The sequence below is a fragment of the Onychomys torridus genome, chromosome 10 (genome assembly GCF_903995425.1).
Source record: "Onychomys torridus chromosome 10, mOncTor1.1, whole genome shotgun sequence".
NCBI classification, from domain to species: domain Eukaryota; kingdom Metazoa; phylum Chordata; class Mammalia; order Rodentia; family Cricetidae; genus Onychomys; species Onychomys torridus.
In genome coordinates, this window is record NC_050452.1 from 28,937,689 (window position 1) to 28,963,579 (window position 25,891).

The 25,891-nt window shown below is 41.0% G+C and overlaps 1 protein-coding gene across 5 annotated transcripts in view; it reads left to right on the forward strand.

The window, feature by feature from the left end:
• Window positions 1–20,143, forward strand: part of Grk4 (G protein-coupled receptor kinase 4) — a 107,857-nt gene extending 87,714 nt beyond the window's left edge. For 2 of the 5 annotated variants that reach the window (XM_036201267.1, XM_036201268.1), the window contains exons 11-16: window positions 551–640; window positions 10,470–10,678; window positions 14,453–14,587; window positions 16,823–16,960; window positions 17,464–17,601; window positions 19,898–20,143. In XM_036201267.1, the coding sequence (XP_036057160.1) occupies window positions 551–640; window positions 10,470–10,678; window positions 14,453–14,587; window positions 16,823–16,960; window positions 17,464–17,601; window positions 19,898–19,945 (758 nt within the window). In that variant the 3' untranslated portion in view covers window positions 19,946–20,143. Of the gene's footprint in view, window positions 1–550; window positions 641–10,469; window positions 10,679–14,452; window positions 14,588–16,822; window positions 16,961–17,463; window positions 17,833–19,897 lie in introns of those variants that run through there. The other 3 variants (XM_036201265.1, XM_036201266.1, XM_036201269.1) reach the window with 2 other exon arrangements.
• The last annotated feature ends 5,748 nt before the right edge of the window (window positions 20,144–25,891 follow it).

A 25,891-nucleotide genomic window follows, 5' to 3' on the forward strand; every position in this document is an offset into this window, starting at 1 on the left:
GTGTGTCAATAGGGTGAGTCTAAATCCAATGGCAAGTATCTGTAGAAGGACTTTTTTTGTAATTTGTTATTTTTATAGGAATTTAACAAACATTTATGCCATTCTATACATAAAACATTTGCATAGTCAAGGTCTCTAAGTAAAGGGTCTTAATTTCATTATTTCCACTGGTAGTTATAAGGAAATAATAAATATGGTACTTCTGTTTTTATCTGGTGATAAACAGTTAAAGGGCTTTTTCAAGTATAAATCTAATTTCTTGCTGTTAGTGAAACTCAATATGCTATATGAAATTTCATTACATGTGTAAAAGTTAAATGTAACTTTTAGATACTGCTATTTTTTATACATATTTGGTATGTGTATGTGTGTTTTGTAGCATGGGTATGAAATCCAGAGCTTTGAATATGCTAGGCAAGTGTTCTACTACTAAGCTGTATCCTCAGCCCTCATCAATGCTTTTTAGATGGACTTTGCCTCCCAGTTAAAATTGTTACTAAATGCTGTTACTTCTTCCCATGATCTGTATATTGTGTTTGAACACACACAGGACACATCCGAATTTCTGATCTTGGTCTAGCTCTGGAAATCCCAGAAGGGGAGCTGGTTCGAGGAAGAGTTGGTACTGTTGGCTACATGTGTAAGTGAAAGATGCCTTTGGTAGACCTTATCCTTTCCTGTCAGGTGGCCCAGTGCTCCAGAACCTAGAGAAAAAAATAGCTTTTCATTTACTTTAATAGTATAGACCTCAAGCCATAAAAGTAATGTCACACTAAAACATATTAATTAAAAATATTTTATTGCATTTATTTATTATTGTGTATCTGTATCTGTATGTGTACATATGAGCATGCCAGAAGCACATGTGGAAATCAGAGGACAACTCAAGTGAGTCAGTTCTTTCATAAAACTCAGGTAAGTCAGGTTTTAAGGCAAGCACTTTTACCCATTGAGCCATCTTGCCAGCCCCTGAGATAGCCTTTAATAAAGCTAATTATCATTGTGATACTTTATTTACAAACACAGCAGTTCCCATTCTTCAGGACTGAAAACAATGATTATGCATTAATTTAATTTTAAAAGAACAAGTATTTTGGGGAGCAAACATGGTGATAAATGGGATTAAAGGTGTGTAGGCATTTTTTTTCTCTCCCCCATCCCCAATTTTTTTTTCCAAAAACAGGGTTGCTCTGTGTAGACCTGGCTGTCCTGAAACTTACTCTGTAGACCAGGCTGACCTTGAATTGGGAGATCCACTTGCCTCTGCCTCCCTAGTGCTGGTTCTGAAGGCATGTGCCAGCACCTTCTGAATCCCCCCCCCCTTTTATTAAACATAGATTCTTTTTCCATACAATATAATCTGAGTACAGTTGAATACAGTTTCCTCTCCCTCTGCTTCTCCCAATTACTCCTCACCTCCTCTCCTATCCTGATCTACTCCCTTTCTGTTTCTCATTAGAAAAGAACAGGCTTCTAGGAGATAACAACAAAATAAAATATAATAAGATAAAATGAAAACCATCATGTTGAAGTTGGACAAGCCCAGGCCAACAGAATAATAAAAGAGACCCAAGAGAAGGTACAAGAATCAGAGACCCACTTGTTTACACGGGTCTCATAAAAGTACTAAGCTGAAAACTATAATAAATATGCAGAGGGCCAGGTGGTGTTGGTGCATGCCTTTAATCCTTGAGTGGCAGAGGCGGACAGATCTCTGAGTTTCAAGGCCAGCTTGGCCTACAGAGTGAGTTCCAGGACAGCCAGGGCTACACAGAGAAACTCTGTCTTGAAAAACCAACCCCCCCCTCCAAAAAAAAGAAAGAAAAAGGGGAAAATGTGTATATATATATACACACATACAGAGGACCTGGTGCAGACACATGTAGGCCCTGTGATTGCTGCTTCAATAGCTATGAGTTCATGTGCGAAGTTCAACAAAACTCAGTTGTTTTAGAGGTCCTTGTTCTCCTGGTGTCCTCCATCTCTTCTTCTGCCTCCAACTTCTTCTGCCTCTTCTTCCTAGTGGTTTCCTGAGCTCTGAGGAGAGGGATTTAATGGAGATATCTCGGTTTAGAGCTTTGTGTTTCAAAGTCTCTCTCTTTCTCTCTCTCTCTCTCTCTCTCTCTCTCTTTCTCTCTTTCTCTCTCTCTCCCCCCTCTCCCTCTCCCTCCCTCCCTCTCTGCCTCCCCCTCTGCCTCCCCCACCCCGTGTGTGTGTGTGTGTGTGTGTGTGTGTGTGTGTGTGTGTGTAATGTCTGACTGTGGGTCTCTGTATTTGTTCCCATCTGTGGCAGAAGGAAGCCTTTTTAATGATGGCTGAAAAGGCACTTAACTATGAGTATGGCAGAATACTATTAGGAGTTATTTTATTGCTACCTTTTTTTAAACCAGTTGTATTTAGTTTTACCCTAGGTCTCTGGGTTATCTAGATGCTAGTTCTTGGTCACCTAAGCAGTGTCAGGAATGGGTTCCATCTCATGCAGTGGGCCTTAAGTCAAATCAGACATTGGTTGGTTACTCCCACAAGGTTTGTGCCACTATTACCTTAGGTTTTTTGTTTGTTTGTTTGAGTTTTTCAAGACAGAGTTTCTCTGTGTAACAGTCTTGGCTGTCCTGAAACTCAATACTCAATGTGTAGACCAGTCCGGCCTCCAACTCACTGAGATCCACCTGCCTCTAACTCTCAAGTGCTGGGATTAAAGGCATGTGCCACCACTAGCTGGTGCCCTAGCATATTTTGCAGGCAAGACAGATTGTAGATCAAAGGTTTTGTGGTTGGGCTGCTGTTTGCTTTTTTCTTTTGGTAGCCTGCAGAGTACAGTTCCATGTCATAGACACCAGAACATGGGGGTAAAGGTTCTATGTAGGCACCAGCTTGATTTTTCTGTTTTCATTGAGTTGTGTGGGTGTTGTCTTCAGCAATGGGGCCTGGCTTTCAGTTTGTGGAGAGCAACCTATTATCTTGGCAACAGCCTGGGTTGTTTGGGGGTTTTCATGGGACTCTTTCAGCTAACAACTCAATTGGATGAAACTGAGTCCTGGCACTGGAAGCTTTGGTGACAAGAGATAGCCATTAGGGATTCTGACCCTCTCATTTATTTGGAGACTTCATTGAGATCGCCTTCATATACTATAGAAAGTTTCCACTGTACTAGGTTTCCATTCCTCTCTCAAATGCTCTTCAGTTCTAGCTGTCTCTCCTCTTGTTCTCTCCTTCAATTTCATTTCCCCTCCCCCTTTCTACCTGTTCCCCCCATTCTCTCCCAAACCTCTGGTCCAGTCCACCTGTAAAATCTGTTCTATTTCCCCCTCCCAGGGAGATCCATATGTCTTCTCTAGTCCCTTGCTCTGTGCCTAACCTCTCTGGGCCTATGGATTGTAGCTTGGCTATCATTTATTTAATGGCTAATATCCAGATATAAGTAAATTTACCATATTTATCTTTTTGGTTCTGGGTTACCTCATGGAGGATGATTTTTTTTTGTCTTGTTTTGTTTTTTTGAGACAGGGTTTCTCTGTGTAACAGTCCTGGCTATCCTGGAACTAGCTTTGTAGACCAGGCTGGCCTCAGACTCACAGATATCTGCCTGCCTCTGCCTCCTGAGTGCTGGGATTAAAGGCATATGCTACTATCGCTTGACTCCAAAGGATGTTTTTTTTTTTTCTAGTTCCATTCACTTGCCTGCAAATTTCCTGATTTTTTTTTAAAAGCTGAGTAGTACTCCATTGTGTAAATGTACCACATTTTCTTCATCTATTCTTCTATTGAGGCACATCTAGGTTGTTTCCAGCTTCCAGCTGTTATTAATAGAGCAGCAGTGAACATGGTTGAGCAAGTGTCCTTGTGGTAGGATGAAGCATCCTTTGGTATATACCCAAGAATGGTATAGCTGGATCTCGAAGTAGATCAATTCCCATCTTTCTGAGGAACCACTATATTGATTTCCATAGTGGCCCTGCAAGTTTTCACTTCTACCAACAATGGAGTAGTGTTCCCCTTTCTCTGTATCCTTGCCAGAAGGATCTGTCACTTGTATTATTGGTCTTAGCCATCCTGACAGGTGGAAGATAGGATCTCAAAGTAGTTTTGGTTTGCATTTCCCTGATGGCTAAGGATGTTGAACATTTCTACAAGTATTTCTCAGCATTGGAGTTTCCTCTATTGAGGATTCTCTGTTTAGATTTATACCCATTTTTCTTTTCTTTTTTCTTTTTTTTTTTTTTTTTTTTTTTTTTTTTGAGCTGAGGATCGAACCCAGGGCCTTGCACTTGCTAGGCAAGTGCTCTACCACTGAGCTAAATCCCCAACCCTAGATTTGTACCCATTTTAAAATTAGGTTATTTATTTTTTATATTGTTTTTTGAGTTCTATATATATTTTGTATATTTGCCCTCTATCAAATGTCGAGTTGGTAAAAATCTTTTCTCATTCTGTAGGCTGCCACTTTGATCAAATGTTGGTGTCCTTTGCTGTGCAGAAGCTTTTTAGTTTCATGAGGTCCCATTTAATTGATGATTTTAGTGCCTTCACTATCAGTGTTCTTTTCAGAAAGTCATCTACTGTGCCAATGTGTTCAAGGCTATTCCCCAGTCTCTCTTCTGTCAGGTTCAGTGTACCTGGTTTTATGTTGAGGTCTTTGATCCATTTGGAGTTGAGTTTTGTTCAGGGTGCTAGATATGAATCTATTTGCATTCTTCTACATGCAGCCATTCGGTTTGACCAGCACCATTTGTTGAAGATGCCGTCTTTTCCCAGTGTGTATTTCTGTCTTCTTTATAAAAAAAATCAAGTGTCCATAGGTGTTTGAGTATATGTCTGGGTCTTCCATTCAATGCCATTAACTAGCGTGTCTGTTTTTGTGCCAATACTATGCGGTTTTTATTGCTATAGCCTTGTAGTATAGCTTAAGATTAGGAATGGTGAGACTTCCTTCAGTTTTTTTGTCGTTCAAGACTGTTTTAGCTATCCTGGGTTTTTGTGTTTCCATATGAAACTGAGAATTGTGATTTCAAGGTCTATGAAGAATTGTGGTGGAATTTTGATGGGGCTTGCACTGAATCTATAGATTGCTTTTAATAGGACGGCCATTTTTACTGTGTTTATCCTACTGACCCATGAGCATGGGAGATCTTTCCATCTTCTGATATCTTTTTCAATTTTTCTTCAAAGACTTGTTTTTATTGTATAAGTTTTTCACTTGCTTAGAGTTACCTCAAGGTATTTTATATTATTTGAAGCTATTGTGAGAGGTGTTGTTTTCTTTTCTCTCTCTCAGTCTGTTTGTCATTTGTATGTAGGAGGACTACTGATTTTTGTGAATTAATTTTGTATCCAGTTACTTGCCTGAAAGTGTTTATCAGCCATAGGAGTTCTCTGGTGGAATTTTTGGGGTCTCTTATGTATATTATCCTATTGTCTGTAAAGATACCTTGACTTCTTCCTTTCCAATTTGTAGCCCCTTAATCTACTTCAGTTGTCTTATTGCTCTAGCTAAGACTTTGGGTATTATATTGAACAAGTATAGAGAGAGTGGACAACCTTGTTTTGTTCCTGATTTTAGTGAAATTGCTTCAAGTTTCTCTCCATTGAAGTTGATATTGGCTATAGGCTTGCTGTAAACTTCCTTTATTATGTTTAGGTCTGTCCTTTGTATTCCTAATATCTCCAAGACTTTTATCATGAAAGAGTGTTGGATTTCGTCAAAGGCTTTCTTTTCTGCATCTAATAAGATGATCATTTGGATTGTTTCTTTCTGTTTATATATAGTGGATTGCATTTATTAATTTTCATATATTGAACCATCCCTGCATCTTTGGGATGGAGCCTACTTGATCATTGTGGTGGTTAGCATAGTTATGTACCCCCATAGAATCATGTGTTTGAATGCTGGCCCATAGGGAGTGGCACTATTAGGAGATGTGGCTTTGTTGGAGGAAGAGTGTCACTATGGGGTGGGCTTTGAAGCCTTATATGCTCAAGTTATGCCCAGTGTGGCACACAGGTCTCCTTCTACTGTCTGCAGATCAAGATGTAGAACTCTCAGCTCCTTCTCTAGCACCATGTCTTCCTGCCTGTCGCCATGTCCCACCATTGATGTTAATGGACTAACTCTCTGAAACTGTAAGCCAGTCCCAATTAAATATTTTCCTTTATAAGAGTCGCCATGCCATGTTGTCTCTTCATAGCAGTAGAAACCCTAAGACAGTCATGGTGAATGATCTTTTTGATGTGTTCTTGAACTTGGTTTGCAAGTATTTTATTGAGTATATTCACATCTATGTTCATAAGGGCAATTGGTCTGTATTTTTTTTCTTTTCTTTTTTTCTTTCTTTCTTTCTTTTTTCTTTTTTCTTTTTTTTTTTTTTTTAGCTGAGGACTGAACCCAGGGCCTTGCTCTTGCTAGGCAAGCGCTCTACCACTGAGCTAAATCCCCAACCAAATTTTCTTTCTTTATTGGAGCTTTCTGTGGTTTGGGTATCAGGATAACTGTGGTCTCATAGAACAACTTGGGCAATGTTCCTTTTGTTTCTATTTTATTTCCATGAAATTTGAGGAATATTGGTGTTAACTTTTGATTCGAAAATCTAGTAGAATTCTGCACTAAAACCATCTGGCCTGGGCTTTTTTTTGGGGGGGGGACTTTTTTTTTTTAATGTGCATTGATGTTATTGCTTGCATGTATATCTGTATGAGGGTGTTGGATCCCCTGGAACTGTAGCTAGATAGTTGTGAGCTGACACATGGATGCTGGGAATTAAACCTGGGTCTTCTGGGAAAGCAGTTAGTGCTCTTTAATTACTGAGCCATCACTCATTTATTTATTTATTTATTTGTTTATTTGTTTGTTTGTTTGTTTATGGTTTTTTCAAGACAGGGTTTCTTGGTGTAGCTTTGCGCCTTTTTCTGGAACTCACTCTGTAGCCCCAGGCTGGCCTTGAACTCACAGAGATCTGCCTGCCTCTGCCTCCCAATTTCTGGAATTAAAAGCTTATGTGACTACCGCCCAGCATCTGAGCCATCTTTTCATGACTGCTTTTATTTCACTATGGGGTTATAGGTCTGTTTAAATGGCTTATCTGATTTTGATGTGACTTTCATAAGTGGTATATATTGAGAAAATCATCCATTTCTTTTAGATTTTCCAGTTTTGTGGAGGACAGGTTTTTGTCCTTATGAGTCTCTGGATTTCCTCAATGTCTCTTGTTTTGTCCCCCTTTTCCTTTCTGATTTTGTTAATTTGGATATTGTCTCTCTCATGCCTTCTAGATAATTTGGATAAGGGTTTATCAGTCTTACTAATTCTTTTCCCAAAGAACCAACTTTTTGTTTCATTGATTCTTTGTATTGTTCTCTCTGTATCTATTTTATTGATTTCAGTCCTTAGTTATTATTTCTTGCCATCTACTTCTTTTGAGTGTGATTTCTTCTTTTTGTTCTAGAGCAGTGGTTCTCAACTTTCCCAATGTTGTGACCCTTTAATATAGTTCCTCATGTTGTAGTGACCCTTTGCCATTAAATTATTTTGTTAATACTTCTACTATTATAAATTGTAATGCAAGACCCAGATATTGAGAACCACTGTTCCAGAGCTTTCAATTGTGCTATTTTGAGTTTTGAGTATAAGATCTCTTCAGTTGTTTTTTTTTTTTTTTTTTTTTTTTTAAACTTGGGGTTACAAACTTTCATCTTTTATTGTGTCCTATAAATTTGGATATGATGTGTATTCATTTCATCCAATTCTAGAAAGTATTTCTTTCTTGACCCATTTTTCATTCAGTAGAGAGTTGTTTAGTATCCATGAGTTTGTAAGATTTCTGTTGTTGTTGATATCAGCTTTAATCTATGGTGGTCTGATAGGATAAAGGGAATTATTTCAATTTTCTTGTGTCTGTTGAGACTTACTTTGGGTCTAAGTATATGTCAATTTTGGAGAAAGTTCCATGGGATGCACAGAAGAAGGTATATTCTTTTGTGTTTGGGTGGAATGTTTTGAAAATATCTGATAGGTCCATTTGGTTTATAACATGTTATCTCTATCATTTTTCTGTTTAGTTTTTTCCTAGATGACCTGTCTCTTTGTGAGAGTGTGGTATTGAGGTATCCCACTGTCAGTGTGTTTCAGAGTATTTATTTACACTTTATGAATATGTATCACTGTGATTGGTATAATAAAGAGCTGAATGGGCAATAGCTAGACAGGAGAGAATAGGTGGGGTTTCCAGGGAGAGAGACAACTCTGGGAATGAGAGAGTCGGGGAGATGCCAGCAAGACATGGAGCAAGTCAGACATATGGTACAGAGGAGAGGTAACTGAGCCACCATTAAAAAATATGGGTTATGGTGCTGGGGATTTAGCTCAGTGGTAGAGCACTTGCCTAGCAAGTGCAAGGCCCTGGGTTCGGTTCTCAGCTCTGAAAAAAAAAATATGGGTTATGCCAGGTGGTAGTGGTGCACACCTTTAATCCCAGCATTTGGGAGGCAGAGGCAGGCAGATCTCTGTGAGTTCAAGGCCAGCCTGGTCTACAGAGTGAGTTCCAGGACATCCAAAAGCCACATAGAGAAACCCTGTTCCCCCAAACAACAAACAAACAAACAATTTAAAGAACTCTAATTTGCAAAGTAATTGGGGAAGCAGAGGCTAGAAAAATATCCCAACACCTGAGTTGTCTGTGCAGCAGCATTTGAGCCCATGAGTGCTCAGATTGTTAGATGACAACTGATGCTACTTCCCTAAAGAATGGTTGTTTCCTAACATCGACTCCATTACTTTCAAATGTTATCTAAATGTTAAAATTTAACCCAGCATCTTTGTAAATGTTTTGAGGATCTAGAGAAGTGGTTCTCAACCTTCTTAATGCTGTGACCCTTTAATATAGTTCCTCAACCATAAAATTATTTTTGTTGCTACTTTGTAACTATAATTTTGCTACATAATTGTATGAGAGAATTGTAACATAAATATCTGTGCTTTCCAATGGTTTTAGGCAAACACTGTTGAAAGGGTCAGTCAGAACCACTGATCTAGACTGTCTGAGAATTTTTCTAGTCTATAGCCCTCCTTTTATAAATGAGAAGTGGCTGGGCAGTGGTGGCGCACACCTGTAATCCCAGCACTTGGGAGGCAGAGGCAGGTGGATCTCTGTGAGTTCGGGGCCAGCCTGGGCTACAGAACTAGTCCAGGACAGGCTCCAAAGCTACAGAGAAACCCTGTCTCAAAAAACCAAAAATAAAAATAAAAAATAAATGAGAAGTGGTGCCCATAGACACCAGCCCCCACCCCCAGTTTATGTGGTTTTGTGAGGGCAGAGTCAGGTAAGGCCACAGGACTCCTCATGCAGCTAGCATCCCATGCATGTGGTCACACACATCCTACCCACATGGTCCCTGGGAAATTAATCATGTTCAGATTATTCCAAAAATATATGGGCAATGCCAGCCTACCCTTGGTAGCTCCTAAGTGCATGGTGGGTCTCTCAGAGACTGACATTCCTCCCCTTGCAGGTTTCTGGGGGTTCTGACTTGGGAACAGATGACACTGCACCCATGAGAACACTCGAGTGGAGGGAGCACCCCCAGGAGGCAAGCTTTCTTTCCAGTCCCATTTTACCATATCACCCACCCTGCAGCAGTCAAGTTCATCCAGTATAGATAGATAGACACTGCTTTAATTATCCTTTACACATCAAAGAATCCAACTTTTTGAAGTATATGATTCAGTGGATATTAGTCCATTGTAGGCAGAAGTTTCTCTCCTGCCTGCCTGTTCCCAAATACCTGGCCTTGCTTCTTAAATAATTGACTCTGAGGCTTTATATTACTTATAAATGCTCAGCTGGTAGCTCACGCTTATTACTAACTAGCTCTTACACTTAAAATAACCCATAATTCTTATCTATATTTAGCCACATGGCTTGATACCTTTTCTTAAAATGATATTCTCATTTTGCTTCCTCTGCATCTGGCTGGTGACTCCTTGACTCCACCCTCCTTCTTCCCAGCATTCTTAGTTTGGCTTTCCCACCTAACTTGCTGGCCAACTACTAGCCAATCAGTGTTTTATAAACCAGTTCGAGTGACAAATCTTTACAGTGTGCAAGAGGATTATTCCACGGCAGTCCGTTTACACAGTTGTGCATTACCATTATTTTATCTAATTCCAGAACTTTGTTTAATCACTTCAGATTTTAATGACTTGTTAGCAACCACCCCCTATTCCTCATTTTCTATTCTCAGGCTTTTCAACCATGAATTTATATTCAGTCTCCCTGGATTTGCATATTCCATGTATTTCATATAAGCATATGATCTATGGTTTTTTTGGATCCTGTGTGTTTTTTTAACTTAGTGTGTTTTTAAGGTTCTTAGATCACATTGTAACAAACATTAAATTAATAATGTATTACTTGGAACTAATCATAAGAATATTTAAAACTATAATTTAATTAAAATTTTTCTTATTTGTTATGTAGCTCCAGAAATTATCAATAATGAAAAGTATACATTTGGTCCTGATTGGTGGGGACTTGGCTGTCTGCTATATGAAATGATTGAGGGACACGCTCCATTCAAAAAATATAAAGAAAAAGTCAGCCGGGAGGAAGTGGAAAGAAGAGTGAGGAATGAAACTGAGGAGTACTCTGAGAAATTTTCAGAGGAGGCCAAGTCTATCTGTAGCATGGTAAGTCAGGTTCCACAGAGAAAGGGAAACGACTGCCTCGATTCATCTTGTTCTTTTGATGGTTCAGAAGGCAGTAGTCAAGGAGGTAGGCAGTCTTTAGAAGCTGGGCAGCCGCCCACTTCCCAGCTTATCAGCCCTGGTTCACAGCAAGACCCATGTGCAGGTGAGCTCAGCCAGGCCTCTCAGTAACCAGCTTCCTTCCTGATGCTCTTGCCTGCAATTTCATCTCAGGCAGACTAGGAAAGCAGATCAAAGTTCTCCACCCAGGCTTGGAAAATGACTGATCAACCAGAGCAAAGCGGAGGAAAACTCATGACTCTCCTTCTGTACTGACATGGCTGAAAGGAAGAATGGTGCCAGGTTACTCTGTTTTCAGAGAACAGCTGCTGAGTCGGCTTCACTGACTCGTTTGATGTGAAATGCAATCTAAAATCATTTCTAATGTATTTTGAAATGGGAAGATTGTCTGCCAATTTCTTTTTTTTAAATCATCACAGACACTCTGACTTGAAGGCCTGCATGGGCCAGACTGACATGTAACTTACAGATTTGATTATTGTATTAGGGCCTTCACCTTTTGTGTGACACAGTGATGCCAGAAATCAAGTCCTAAGCCATAACTATAGAATGAGCTAGAAGCAATTGTATGCTGTCTGCCCTCAGGGCTGGTCTCTCTCTCTTTTTTTTAATCAACTGTTGGCTGCCTATACCAACATCTGTCACTTGCTTATGTTAAAATGGTACCTATAGGCTTTTTTTTTTTTCCTTTTGAGACCTGTCCTTTGTAGCATATTTAAAATTTTTCTTTCAACAAGGAATCACTGAGCATCTTCTATGTTCCTAGTACTATCCTAGGCAGTAGGAATACAGCCGTGAGTAAACAGAGGGAAGTCCTGGCTCTTCTGGTGTTCTCAGTCTGTTGCAGGTTTGATAGCCACTAATAGTACACAGAACAAATATGACAAATGTGCTGGCTGCCAGAGAAACCAGAGCTTGGGGGCTGATGAGACACCATAGTTGGGAGGATTTGGGGCCAAAGAGCTGAAAGAAGTGTGAATGTAGGTGTGGCCATGGATAGAAGAGCAGATGTGAGAAATGCTCAGATTCTGGGTGGACCTTGTAGGAGTTGCTGAAGTAGAGAAAAGGGGTCAAGACTGAATCCCAAACTAATAGAGCAGCAACACTGAATAGGGAGAAACATGAGCACTTTTGTGGGGAAGTGTAATTGCTAGATCAAAAGCCTTGGGTAGGGGAGAGAGAGGCACTAGTGTACAAGGGAAAATGTGAGTCGTTCCCTTTCATAGTTTGGAGGCAGTGCAAGTGGCGGATTCACTATGGGACTTCTGAAAAGGGACTTCTGTCTTCTTAAGCCCTCAGCATCATGGGGGCAAGTATGGAGAGAAATGTTGCAAGTATGGGTTCAGGTAAGGTATGAAGCACCATTTAGAGAACATGAAGCTGAAGAGCTGGGGAGTGCAAGAGCCTTCCTCATAGACATCAAGTGCATGCATAGGGAAATACTGTCCATAACCCATTGGTGTCTTGTTCCTGCCCTGCTATGTGCAGGGACATGGGCCCAGAGACAGCAGAGAGCTACCTTTGCCCAGCTCTATAGTTTGACTAGGCAGCTATGAAGCAGGTATGAAGACATGAAAGGAAGCTAGCTGGGTACAAAAGAGAACTGAGTACTGGATCATACAGTCTTAAGTTGATGAAGAAAAGTGACAGAGGGAAAGACAAGGAAAAGACAGTAGGTGATTATAGCTAAGTGTGAGCTGTGGGTTCTTGGAATTGAGGCACCCCAGCCTAGGGTTGGAACAATTTGGGGGATCCACAGACAAGAAACATTTTGAAAAGCAACTGATGAGGCCGTGCTGGCTCTGAGTGACCTAGCTTTCTTCTCCTCCTCCTCCTTCTCCTCTTCTCCTTCTTCTTCTCCTCTTTCTCCTTCTTTTTTGAAGGGAAATGGAGAAGGAGTGGATCTGGGAAGAGGGGAAATGGGAGGGAGACTGGGAGGAGTGGAGGGAGGACAAACTAGTCAGAATGTAATATAAAATAATTATAAAAATTATAAGTTAAAATAAAATAGGATAAAATAAAAAGGATGCACACAAGTAAACCTAATCTGGACAGTTCTCTTTAAGACTCCCTTTCCAGATGATTCTAGATTGTGTCTATTTAACAGCTACAATCAACCGTCATGCTCAGTAACTACTGTGAAGAGAAACAACTGGCTCTTAAACAATGGGTTAAGTTTCCTACAGATGGATTGTAGGAAAGCATCTAAGGAAACACGGGTAACTTGCCCAAGAGCAGAGAGGAGGGTGTACGAAGGGACAAGAATTTGGGCCAATCTTTTTTTTTATTCATAGTAATTATAGAGGAAGGCTTATTTGAATTTGTGACAGTTATAGATACGTTAAGAATACTTTTGAAAAAGAGACTGTTTGGTGTATAGTTGACACATGGCTATAACCCCAGCACTCTGGAGGTACAGATATGCATATGAGGATTTCAGAATCAACCTAGGCTACAATACCCTGTCTTGAAAAAACCCAGTGGTCCAGGAGATGGTTTGGTGAGTTAAAACATTTGTCGTATAAGCTTGATGACCTGAGTTTTATTTCCAGAATCTATGCCAAAAGCCAGATGTGGTGGCACACATCTATAATCCCTGTACTCCTAAGGTTAGAATAGGTGGTAGAGATAGGAGATCATCTGTAAGTTGTGGGGCCAGCTAGCCTGGAATACACAACACAGCAGCAGAAACAATGAGCTACCCTGCCTCAACAAGGTAGAAGGCAAAGAGAGATTCCTGATCTGGAAAACTGTCCCCTGACCTCCACACACACACTATGGCATGTACTTACACGCACACAATTATATAAATAAAACAAAGAGTTAAGTATATACAGTTTCTAAAAGAAAGCTTACTAAATTTTTGATTCACTTGGGGTCCTTAATACTCTAATGAATAAAGGCTTCTTTTTACAAATTCAGCAACATTAAAAATGATATCCTTAATAATTGTCCCTTAGTTATAACATTTTTACTTGAGGATTAGTTTATTCAAATTGCTGGGGTTTGTTGTTGTTGTTGTTTGTTTTAGTTTTAGTTTGTTTGTTTGTTTGTTTTGTTTTTTCGAGACAGGGTTTCTCTGTGTTGCTTTGTGCCTTTCCTGGAACTCACTTGGTAGCCCAGGCTGGCCTCGAACTCACAGAGATCCGCCTGGCTCTGCCTCCCGAGTGCTGGAATTAAAGGCGTGCGCCACCACCTGGCTTTTTTTTTTTTTTTTTTTTTTTTTTTTCCAGAGCTGAGGACCAAACTCAGGGCTTTGTGCTTGCAAGCTCTCTGCCACTGAGCTAAATGTCCAACCCAGGTTTTTTTTTTTGTTGTTGTTGTTTTGTTTTTTTAGACAGAGTCTATATAGCACTAGCTGGCCTAGAACTCATTATGTAGAGCAGGCTGGCCTCAAACTCACAGAGATTCACCTGCCTTTGCCCAAGTGCTGAGATTAAAGGGGTGCACAATGAAGCACAGCGCTTGATCCATCTCTTGATCAAGGAAGACTTGAGTTTTACCCTTTGTGAAACTATAACATACTTGGTTAGGTCTGAAGTTGTACAGTCTAGTTGATAACTTGGAAACCGTAGTGGCTATTTAGTTGGACATATGTCCTCTCTGCCACCCTACTTCTTTGGTTGTTTAAGAGGACAGTTTGGAGTTTACATAGCTACCCTAATAGCTTCACTTGATTGTTTCTCTCTTATGTAGTTACTCATCAAGGATCCAAGACATCGGCTAGGCTGTCATGGTGGAGCTGCTGCTGTAAAGCAGCACCCAGTGTTCAAGGACATAAACTTCAGCAGGCTGGAAGCAAATATGGTAGATCCCCCTTTCTCTCCTGATGTAAGTATGTTACCAGAATAGCTAGGTCCCCATGAACACCGACCCCCATAGCAGTCTTTTTGTTAAAGCACACTTGATACAGCCAGCATGTGGGTTCTGCTCTATGAGGTCTGTTATTTCTGCTTCTTCTTCACCTGTATCCCACCACCCCCTCAGCCTCAGGCAGACCTTTTTAGTAGCTCTCTGGCTCCCAGGCCTGGGGTGTGCAATCTGTCACTACTGGGATAGCCAAATTCTTGTCCTCCCAATTCTCAGTGCCATTTCAGACCTCCTTGGCATGCCCTTCATGCTCTTTGTGTGCCAATGTTTCTGTTCACATCTCAGTGCTGGGTTCACCTCCATCCCGGTGCTCACTCATTGCACAGAGTCACAGAGCTGCTTTAGTCTGGAATGTACATCCCTCAGGAGCTGTCATTTGTGTGTTTCTTCAGGAGTATGCTATTAGGATAAAAAAGGTCATGCCTCCAGAAGCACAGGGCCTGGCACTTGTCAGTGCCTGGGATATAAGTGAATTACTGATGAAAAGATAATTGAATGAAAATAGCCCGGACTCTACCCTTAGCAGTCTGCTATAGACACAGTCTAAAAATGGAAAAATATGTTAAATTTTATTGTTGGATGGAATTAAGAAAGAGCTACAATTGAGATATTTTTATTTGTAAGACTTCTTCAGAACTTGATGTGTTTGCTTAATATCCATAGTATTCATTATAGTGGTAACTGCTTCCTTGGAGCTAATGTCTACTTGAGATATTCAGGGCATATCCAGTATCTTCAGCACAGCTCTAGGTGTGAAAGCAAAGGGAGAACAAAGTAGACAAGGGAGTGTCTCTGTCTGGAGAGACAGGCAGGAAGACAAACGGGCTGGCATGCTGGGAAAGTGTTGCCTGACAGTGCAACACGCACGACCTGGACTTCATATAGCTGTCAGGTCTGGAGATGGGGCTGCTTGGGTCAAAAGCAGCAAGGCAGGCCAATGTGGTCTCTGGAGGGAGGGGGAACACCCTGAACAGGGCCCATCCTAGACTGTCTATGTTCTTGGTTTAAACAAATTACCCCATTTGAAGGCAATTCAGCAAACTCTGGGCATTTTGCTTGCAGAATTAAGATTCTTAGTTTGTAGGGCTGTAGGGGTCTGGGCTTTTGGCCTAGACTGTCCCAAGAGAGGATTTGCCAATTCTTCTGTCCTATACTTTTTGGGATAGATGAGAATATAGACAGTGCTGACCAGTGACTTTGCAGACTACCACTGTAATGACACTCACCATTTGCTCAACCAAGCAAACAGTGCAGTGACTCCTCAGGACTGTTAGTGCATTTTGCAGTAGTAGATGACAAGTCCTTACTTGCAAAGTTCTGTGCCTTGTGTTCTCCTTAGTCCCAGAAGGGCAAGTAAAGCTCTGCAGGAATGGAGGCCTGGGCCTTGACAGCTCTAGATGCTTGTCTGATCTCTTGCTCCTGAGGACAGCAGTACCAAGGTAGAGGCTGCAGGCCTGGGCCCTAGTCGTACAGGAGAAATTGCTAGCAAGAAGGTTGCTTCTACTTTTCACTCAAATGCTAAGCAGGTGCTTTGTAAGTAGGATGCTCAGGTCAGAAAAGAATCCCATAGCCAGTGGTCTCCATGCCTGTTTATAGCTCTCTTTGTGTCTCAGCAGAATCAGTCCATTCTGTCCTTCTATAGTTTCAGCCTTTGCAATCTATTTTCTGCTGCAGAAAAGGGGTCCTCATGAGGACCTGTGTATATGAACACCTGTGGTGGTAGTGGGGACTGGACAGACACCACAGGATCCATGACACTGAAAGTTCCTTGAGAAAAGTGACACAGAAACTGCTGTGTCACAGAATATACATGATGTAAATTAGGAAATTAGTTTGAAAGGGCCTTGGCAATGAACAGGGTGGGGAGGATTATGTGTGGACCTGCTCTTTGTAATTAAGGAAGCTCAGAGTTGCTTTAGGACTGGGAATGTAGGTAAGTGGTAGAGTTCTTACCCAGCATGTGCAGGCCCTATGTCCAATTCCCAGCAGCTGAAAATTAAAAACAAAGTATCTCTTATAAGCTAGATATAGCAACTGGGGGTGGTCAAGGCAGCCAGATTATGTGAGTTCAGGGACGGCCTAGGCTACATATCCCTGTCTCAAAAATCCAGAAGAAAAAAAAATCAAACAACAAAAAAAGAAAAGTTATTCTAGTTGTCTCATAGGTTGATGCATCTCTTTGTTCTTGGTGCCCAGCCTCAGGCCATTTATTGTAAGGATATCTTGGATATTGGGCAGTTCTCTGTAGTGAAAGGAGTCACCCTGGACAACAATGATGAACTCTTCTATGCTGAATTTGCTACAGGGAGTGTCACCATCCCCTGGCAGAATGAGGTACTGCTCTTTCTAGCAGAGTAGGTTTCGAGCTTCAATAATGACTGTGTGTGTCTGCAAAGTAAATTTATGTGAAAGACTTGACCATGAGAACTAGATCATGGGAAGCCAAGACCATATCGGCACTTTCCAGAAGCATGACAGCTACTCTGGTCCTAGTTACAAGAGGTGGGCAAAGGTGATCTTGGGATTTACCTGCCACCCTGGAGTCATACTTCCTAAGCAGGGCTAGCTGGCAGCTTGGCTCCATTGAAATTAGCATTTTGGGGGGGTGTGGGGGGGGGGGGGGGGGTATACTTGGAGAAAGGGGAATGAGAGGCCACTTTACTTATTCCCAGAGGAGATCAGAAACCAAGAGTCCAGGAATGTGGAGCCAGAGAAGGTCTGGGAACCATGATGTGCCCCACATTGAGATCAGGTCTGGGTGGGAGCTGATGATGCTGGGAGATCACTGACCTCATGGTGTCTCCAAAGCTGCTCTATCCTGTCTTCTGTGCATACAGATGATTGAATCTGGATGTTTCAAGGATCTCAATGAAGAGGAAGAGGAAGGAGATTCGAAGTCATGTAAAAAAGAGTATTTGTGTCCCGACATTCTCAGACCCAAGAGAAATTTCTTCCGTAGACTCTTCAGAAGAGGGGTAAAAAAAAAAAAATCTTTTGTAAAAAGTAAACTATTATGGTTAGGGTGTTGCTTAGTGTAGAACATTTGCATAGTATTGAGGGCTTTGGTTCTGAGAAACAGGTGTGGGCATGTGTATTTACACCCGCCTCCATATGAGTGTATATATGCCAAAAGGAAACTGTTTTCTAAGAAAAACATCACTTTCCATTTGTTTTTGTTTTTGTTTTTGTTTTTTTGAGACAGGGTTTGTCTGTATACCCTGGCTGTCCTGAAACTTGCTCTGTAGACCAGGCTGGCTTCCAACTCAGAGATCTGCCTGCCTCTGCCTCCCGAGTACTGGGATTAAAGGTGTGTGCCACCATCCACCAGTTACTTTCTTTTCTTTCTGCAATGCCTCATATAAGAAATTTCAGCCTGGTTGTAGCTCACACATAGGAGGCTGATGTAGAAGAATCACTGAGTTTGAGGCCAGCTCCCAACATAGTGAGTCCTTGTCAGAGAGAAGGAAGAAGGAAGAAAAAGAGGAAGAGACAGGTAAACAGACACACACTCAGATTGATTTCATATAGTTTAAGAGCTATATGGTTCTATTGAAAGCTTTCCCAGAATAATTCACAATGCTTCTTGCTGTTGGTGGAAAGACTGTTCTGATCCACAAGGCAATGACTTATTAGCACTGAAGCTGCCTCTTGTTTTGGTGAGGAAGCATTTTGACCTAACTCAAAAGTCAGCATCTGATGGAATTCCCAGAAACAGTGCATGTTTAGTCCTCCATGTTCTGATTCCAACCACTGTTCTCTTGTGTCTACTTACACAGGAAAAGCAGATTCCCTTCTAAAAGGGAAGTCCTTTGGGGGAGACTTTCTGTAGTAGCATTATTTTTGTTTGTTTGTTTTCTCATGTATCCAAGGCTAGCCTTGAACTTGTTATGTAGCAAAGGAAGAACCTGGACTCCTGGTCCTCCTGCCTCAGCCTCTTCAGTGCTGGGATTAAAAGTGTGTATCAACACACTTGATATGGTTAGAAAATAATTTCACCAAGTAAAACATACTATGAGTGGATTGTTTTGCTTTGTACCTATCAATTCTTTTCTTTTTCTTGTACCTATCATTTCTTGAGGAATTTACTAAAAGATTGTTTGCTAGAACCTAATTTGTATTTTTTTTTCAATATAGAAAAACAAGACTTTGTAGTAAAAATCTCCCAAAGTGGTTTTTTGTTATGACCATATTTTCTTTCACAACTAGGGTATAGCTATATGAACTGAACAAGTCAGTCTATGTCTGCATACAGTTAAGTCCTACTAGGCATCCCTCCTTATTCAGGGCATATAATGACATCCACTAGAGAGCTTTCCACTGACAGAATAGAGTTGCACAGTGTGAAGCACCTTATGGTGACACTTATTTATGAAAGACCCAGTGGGCCTCACCTCATTTGTCTTCTGCACTTATTTAACTATTGCATTTGATGTAGCATGCAATAGTGACAGAACATCAAAACTCATCTTGAGGCATATAAATTAAGCATATGCCTTAAAAATTATTTTTAGCAGTACAGGGATGGAGTTAGGACCTTGTGTACACCTGTAAGTACTCTAACACTGAGCTATATTCTAGCACCCTCCACCTTTTGTTTTAAAAACATTTTTGAAACAGGCTCTCACTAAGTTGCCTGGGCTAATCTTGAAGTTGAGATTCTCTTGATTCAGCTTCCCGAGTAGCTGGGAATACATTTAGAATTCTATTTCTTGAAGTAAATAAGAAAAATGCATTTAAAGTTTTTGCCTGCCTCACAATTAGTATCCTCCCAGTTTCTAGAACATTATATATCATTTGTTCTTAGGTATCTTTGGAGATTGGTTTCAAAATGCCAAAGTCTAAAAGTGCTCAAGTCTCTTTTTTTGTTTGTTTGTTTGTTTTGTTTTCTGTTTTTTTCGAGATGGGGTTTCCCTGTGTAGCTTTGCGCCTTTCCTGGAACTCTCTTTGGAGACCAGGCTGGCCTCGAACTCACAGAGATCCGCCTGCCTCTGCCTCCCAAGTGCTGGGATTAAAGGTGTGCGCCACCACCGCCTGGCGTGCTCAAGTCTCTTTTATAAATGTACAGTGTTTATATAAATCACCTCTAGATTACCTACAATACATAAAGCAATATACATATGGCATTATCATATGATTTAATTTTTTTCTGAGTATTTTGGATTCAGGGTTGGTTGAGTCCATGCTTATGGACCTTATGGCTATTCAGGCAAAGCCAAGCCATCTTGGCATTAGAGACATGGCTGAGGCTGGCCGTTGTGCTGTGTGTTGCAGGGCTGCCTGAACATTGTCAGTGAGGAGGGGGAGCCAACACAACGCTGACCGTTCACTGTGCAGACCACAGAGCAAGACCCTGGTGTTAAGAAGGAACCTGTCACTTACTCAGTGTCTTGTCCTTTCCATGAATTGTAATAAACAGTCTATGACACTGTTTATAATGTGCTTTCATATATTTTTTACATTAATATCTGCATTGTCTTTTTACTGAAGCTGTATTAAAGAAGAAGCCTGAGAACACCACTGTGTGCCCTGAAGCTCCCAAGTGTGGATGTTTTGTGCATTTGAGCAGTTTTCTTAAGTCCTGTCCCTATATATCTGTCCCATGCTGTCCATTTTTTTCTGAATTTTGCTGAGGTTCTTACTGCTGCTTTTTAAATTGTTAATTCAAAATTCTCTCCCAGAATCATAGGTCCTTCCTTTGTTTTAAATCTCCCCTGCCTGCATATAACCAGTCCCTTGGAACCCCCATCCATCTCTGCCCCAGTTGCCAGCAAGCAGGGAAGACTCCAGCAGGCAGGCTCCCCCACCAAAACCCCCCCATCAGACCCTGCAATCTACAAGACCCATGCCCTACTCCAAACCTACCCACTCCCGTGTGACTCCAGTGGCTTCCTGAGACACAGAATCTGCCAGCTCTCATTGGACCAAGAGGTGAGTGAATCTTCTCCCACTCAGAGAGTCCTGCCTCTAGAACCTAGGCCCTGAGACACAACCAATCCCTGGGAACTCCTATTCCCTTCTGCCCCAGTTAAGCCAGCAGGGAAGACTCCTGCAAAACCCCCTATCCGACACTGCCATCTACAAGACCCATGCCCTACCCCAAACCTACCCACCCCTCTGTGACCCCAGTGTCTTCCTGAGACACAGAATCTGCCATCTCTCATTGGACCAAGAGAGGCTTCCTGAGACATAGAATCCACCAGCTCTGATTGGACCAAGAACAGCTCCCTGAGACACAGAATCCACCCGCTCCAATTAGATCAAGAGCTAAGATTGGATTCAGAGTGGCCCCCTGAGACACAGACACAGCAAACACAGATTGGACCAAGAGCAACTCACTCAGACACAGGCACCTCTTGCAACTATTGGAGGAAGAGATGGGTAGATGCCAGTGCAAAAATACATACAACAATATAAAGAGCAATATGGCATCACCAGAACCTAGCGGTTCTATGACCGCAAGACCTGAACATCAAAATGTAGAAGCAGCAGAAGAAAGTGACCTTAAAAATAACTTTATGAAGACGATAGAGGCCTTCAAAGAGGAAATAAAAAATTTCCTTAAAGAAATTAAGGAAAAGGCAAACAAAAAAAATGGAAGAAATCAATAAGTCCCTTAAAGAAAGCCAAGAAAATCATGAAAAAGCAATTAAACATGCTAAGGAATCACCAGTTCAAAACCAGAAAATCGAAATAGAAACAATGAAGAAAACATAAACTGAAGGAATGCTGGAAATAGAAAATCTGAGTAAACAAACAGGAACTACACATGCAAGCATAACCAACAGAATACAAGAGATGTAAGAGAGAATCTCTGGCGTAGATGATACAATAGAGGATCAGTCACTAGAGCCAAAAAAGTCGTAACACAAAATGTCCAGGAGGGGCTGGAGAGATGGCTCAGTGGTTAAGAGCACTGACTGCTCTTCCAAAGGTCCCAGTTCAATTCCCAGCAACCACCTGGTGGCTCACAACCATCTATAATGAGATCTGGTGCCCTCTTCTGGCCTGCAGGCATACATGCTGTATACATAATAAATAAATAAATCTTAAAAAAAAATTACAGTTCCTCATGCTGTGGTGACCCCAACCATTAAAAAAAAAAAAAAATGTCCAGGAAATCTGGGACACCATGAAAAGGCCAAACCTAAGAATAATAGGGACAGAAGAAGGAGAATACCAATTCAAAGGCACAGAAAATATATTCAACAAAATCATGGAAGAAAACTTTCCCAACTTAAAGAGAAATACCTATGAAGATACAAGAAGCTTATAGAACACCAAATAGACTAGATCCCCCCCAAAAGTCCCCTTGCCACATAATAATTAAATCACTAAACATACAGAATAAAGAAAGAATATTAAGAGCAGCAAAGGAAAAAGTCCAAGTGACTTATAACAGCAGACCCATCAGAAAACCACCCAACTTTTCAAAGGAAACTCTGAAAGCCAGAAGGTCCCGGAAAGATGTAATATAGACACTAAGAGACTACAGATGCCAACCTAGACTAATATACCCAGCAAAACTTTCAGTCGCCATAGACAGAGTGAACAAGACATTCCAATACAAAACCAGATTTAAACAGTAGCTATCCACAAATCCAGCTCTACAGAAAGCACTAGAAGGAAAATTCCAACCTAAGGAAGTCAGATGTACCCATGAAAACACAGGCAATAGATAACCCCACAGCAGCAAATCCCAAAGAAGGGAAACACACACACACACTACCACCAAAAGATAACAGGAATTAACAATCACTGGTCATTAATATCTCAATATCAGTAGACTTAAAATCACCTATAAGACACTGAACTGGGCAGTGGTGGCACAGGCCTTTAATCCCAGCACTCGGAAGGCAGAGCCAGGTGGATCTCTGAGTTCAAGGCCACCCTTGGTCTACAGAGCTAGTTCAGGACAGGCTCCAAAGCTACAGAGAAACTGTGTTTCAAAGAAAAAACAAAAAACAAAAAAAACAAAAACAAACAAAAAAACCCTAAAACAACAACAAAAAAAGACACCGAAAGACATTTAAAGAATTGCTCAGCATCCCTAATTTTCAGGGAGATGCAAAAGAAACGACTCTGAGAAACCATCTTACACCTGTCAGAATGGCTGAGATCAAAAGCACTGAAGACAGTTTATGTTGGAGAGGATGTGGAGCAGGGGGAACACTCCTTCACTGTTGGTGGAAGTGCAAACTTATACAATCACTTTGGAAATCAGTATGGAGGAGGTTTCTCAGAAAATTGGGAATCAATCTACCTCAAGACCCAGGCATACCACTCTTGGGCATATACCCAAGGAATACTCAAACATAACACAAGGACACATGCTCAACTATGTTCATAGCAGCATTATTTATAATAGCCAGAACCTAGAAATAACCTAGATGCCCCTCAATCAAAGAATGGAATATGGTACATATACACAATGGAGTACTACTCAGCAGAGAAAACAGTGACATCATGAAATTTGCAGGCAAATGGATGGAACTAGAAATATCATCCTGAGTGAGGTAACCCAGACTCATAGGGACAAACATGGTATGTACTGACTCATGAGTGGATACTAGATATAAAGCAAAGGGTAATCAGGCAACAACCCACAACTTCAGAGAAGCTAACTAACAGGGAAGAACCAAAGAGGGATATATGGACTGCCCTGGGAAGGGGAAACAGGTGAGGTTTCCATGACTAAACTGGGAATGAGGGGTGGGCAATGGAGGGTAGGGGATAGAGGATAAGAGCATAAGGGAATGGGATGGTTGAGCTGGAACAGGAAGGGAGGGGAAATGCAATGAAAGAGATACCATGATAGAGACATCATGGGGATAGAGAAAAACCTGGTGCTAGGGAAGCTGCTAGGAATTCCCAAGGATGACCTCAGCCTGGGCTACTAGCAATAGTGGCAAGGGTGTCTGAACTGAACTGGCTTGCCCCAGAGATCAGACCAGTGAATAACCTGTCATCACAGAACTTTTCTCCAATGACTGATAGAAGCAGATGCAGAGATCCACAGCCAATCACTATACAGAGCTCCAGGAGTTCAGTCAAAGAGAGAGAAGAGGAATTCTATGAGCAGGTGCATCAGGATCATTATGGGGAAACATGCAGGGATGACCAAACCAAAACTAGCGGAAACTCATGAAAATTGGATTAATAGCTGTGGAGCCTACATGGGACTGGACTAGGCCCTTTGCATGGCAAGACAGTTGTGTAGCTTGATCTGCTTGGGAGTACCCCTGGTGGTAGGATCAGAATCCATCTCTAATGCATGGGCGGCTTTGTGGAGCCCATTACCTATCATGGGACAACTTGTGCATCCTTGGAGCATGGGGAAGGGCTTAGACTTGCCTCTACTGAATGTGCCTCCACATCGGAGGCCTTGCCTTCTTGTGGGAGGAAGTGGGGGATGGGTTGGGCTGGGAGGCTGTGGGGGAAGGAGAAAGGAAGAGGGGGATCATTGATTGGTATGTATAATGAATGAAAAAATCTTAATTAAAACAAAGAAAAAAAAAGACATGGGCTAGCAGAATGGATACGAAATCAGGATCCATCCTTCTGCTGCATACAAGAAACACCTCAACTTCAAAGACAGACACTACCTCAGAGTAAAAGGCTGGGAAAAGACTTTCCAATCAAATGGACTTTAGAAGCAAGGTGGTGTAGCTATACTAATAGCTAACAAAATAGACCTCAAATTAAAATCAATCAGAAGAGATAGGGAAGGATATTACATATTCACTACAGGAAAATCTACCAAGATGAAGTCTCAATTCTGAACATTAATGCCCCAAATACAAGAGCACCTACATATGTAAAAAAAGTACTAAAATCACATATCAAACCCCACACATTAACAGTGGGAGACTTCAGCACCCCACTCTCACCCATAGACAGATCTGCCAGACTGAAACTTAGGGACCAAATTTGTTATGACTCAAATGGACTTAATAGATAACTACAGAACATTCCACCCTAACAAAAAGGAATATACCTTCTCAGCACCCCATGGAACCTTCTCTAAAATCGGCCACATACTCAGTCACAAAGCATATCTCAACAGATACAAAAAATTGGAATAACCTGTATTTTATCAGACCACCATGGCTTAAAGTTAGATTTCAACAACAACACAGAAAGCCTACAGTTACATGGAAACTGAATAAAGCTCAACTGAATCACCAATGGGTAAAGGAAGAAATGAAGAAATTAAAGACTTTCTAGAATTCAATGAAAATGAAAGTACAACCCAAACTTATGGAACACTATGAAAGCAGTGCTAAGAGGAAAATTCATAGCACTAAATGCACACATAAAGAAGTTGGAGAAATCTCACACTAGCGACTTAACAGCCCACCTAAAAGCTCTAAAAAAGAAGCAAACTCACCCAGGAGGAATAGACGTCAGGAAATAATCAAATTGAGAGTTGAAATCAATAAAATAGAAACAAAGAGAATAATACAAAGAATCAGTGAAACAAAGAGTTGGTTCTTTGAGAAAATAAGATAGACAAGCCCTTATTCAAACTAACCAAAAGGAAGAGAGAGAGAGAGCACACAAACCAGAAATGAATGAAAACGGAGACATAAGAACATACAACAAGGAAATCCAGAGAATCATCAAGTCATACTTCAAAAAGCTATACTCCACAAAATTGGAAAATCTAAAAGAAATGCACAATTTTCTAGATGGATACCACAAAGTTAAATCAAGACTAGATAAACAATTTAAATGGACCAATAACCCCTAAGAAAATACAAATAGTCATTAAAAGTCTCCTGACCCAAAAAATAGTCCAGGACCAGATGGTTTCAGCGCAGAATTCTACCAGATTTTCAAAAAAGAGCTAATACCAATACTCTTCAAATTGTTCCACACAATAGAAACAGAAGGAACATTACTAAACTCCTTTTATGAAGCTACAGTTACTCTGATACCCAAACCACACAAAGATGCAACAAAGAAATTACAGACCAATCTCCCTCATGAACATTGATGCAAAAATACTCAATAAAATATTAGCAAACCGAATCCAAGAGCACATAAAAAAATAATATCCACCGTGATCAAGTAGGCTTCATCCCAGAGATGCAGGGATGGTTCAACATACAAAAGTCTGTCAGTGTCATACACCATATAAACAAACTGAAAGAAAAAAAACCCACATGATCATCTCATTAGATGTTGAAAAGCCTTTGACAAAATTCAACACCCCTTCATGATAAAGGTCTTGGAGAAATCAGGAATACAAGGAACATACCTAAA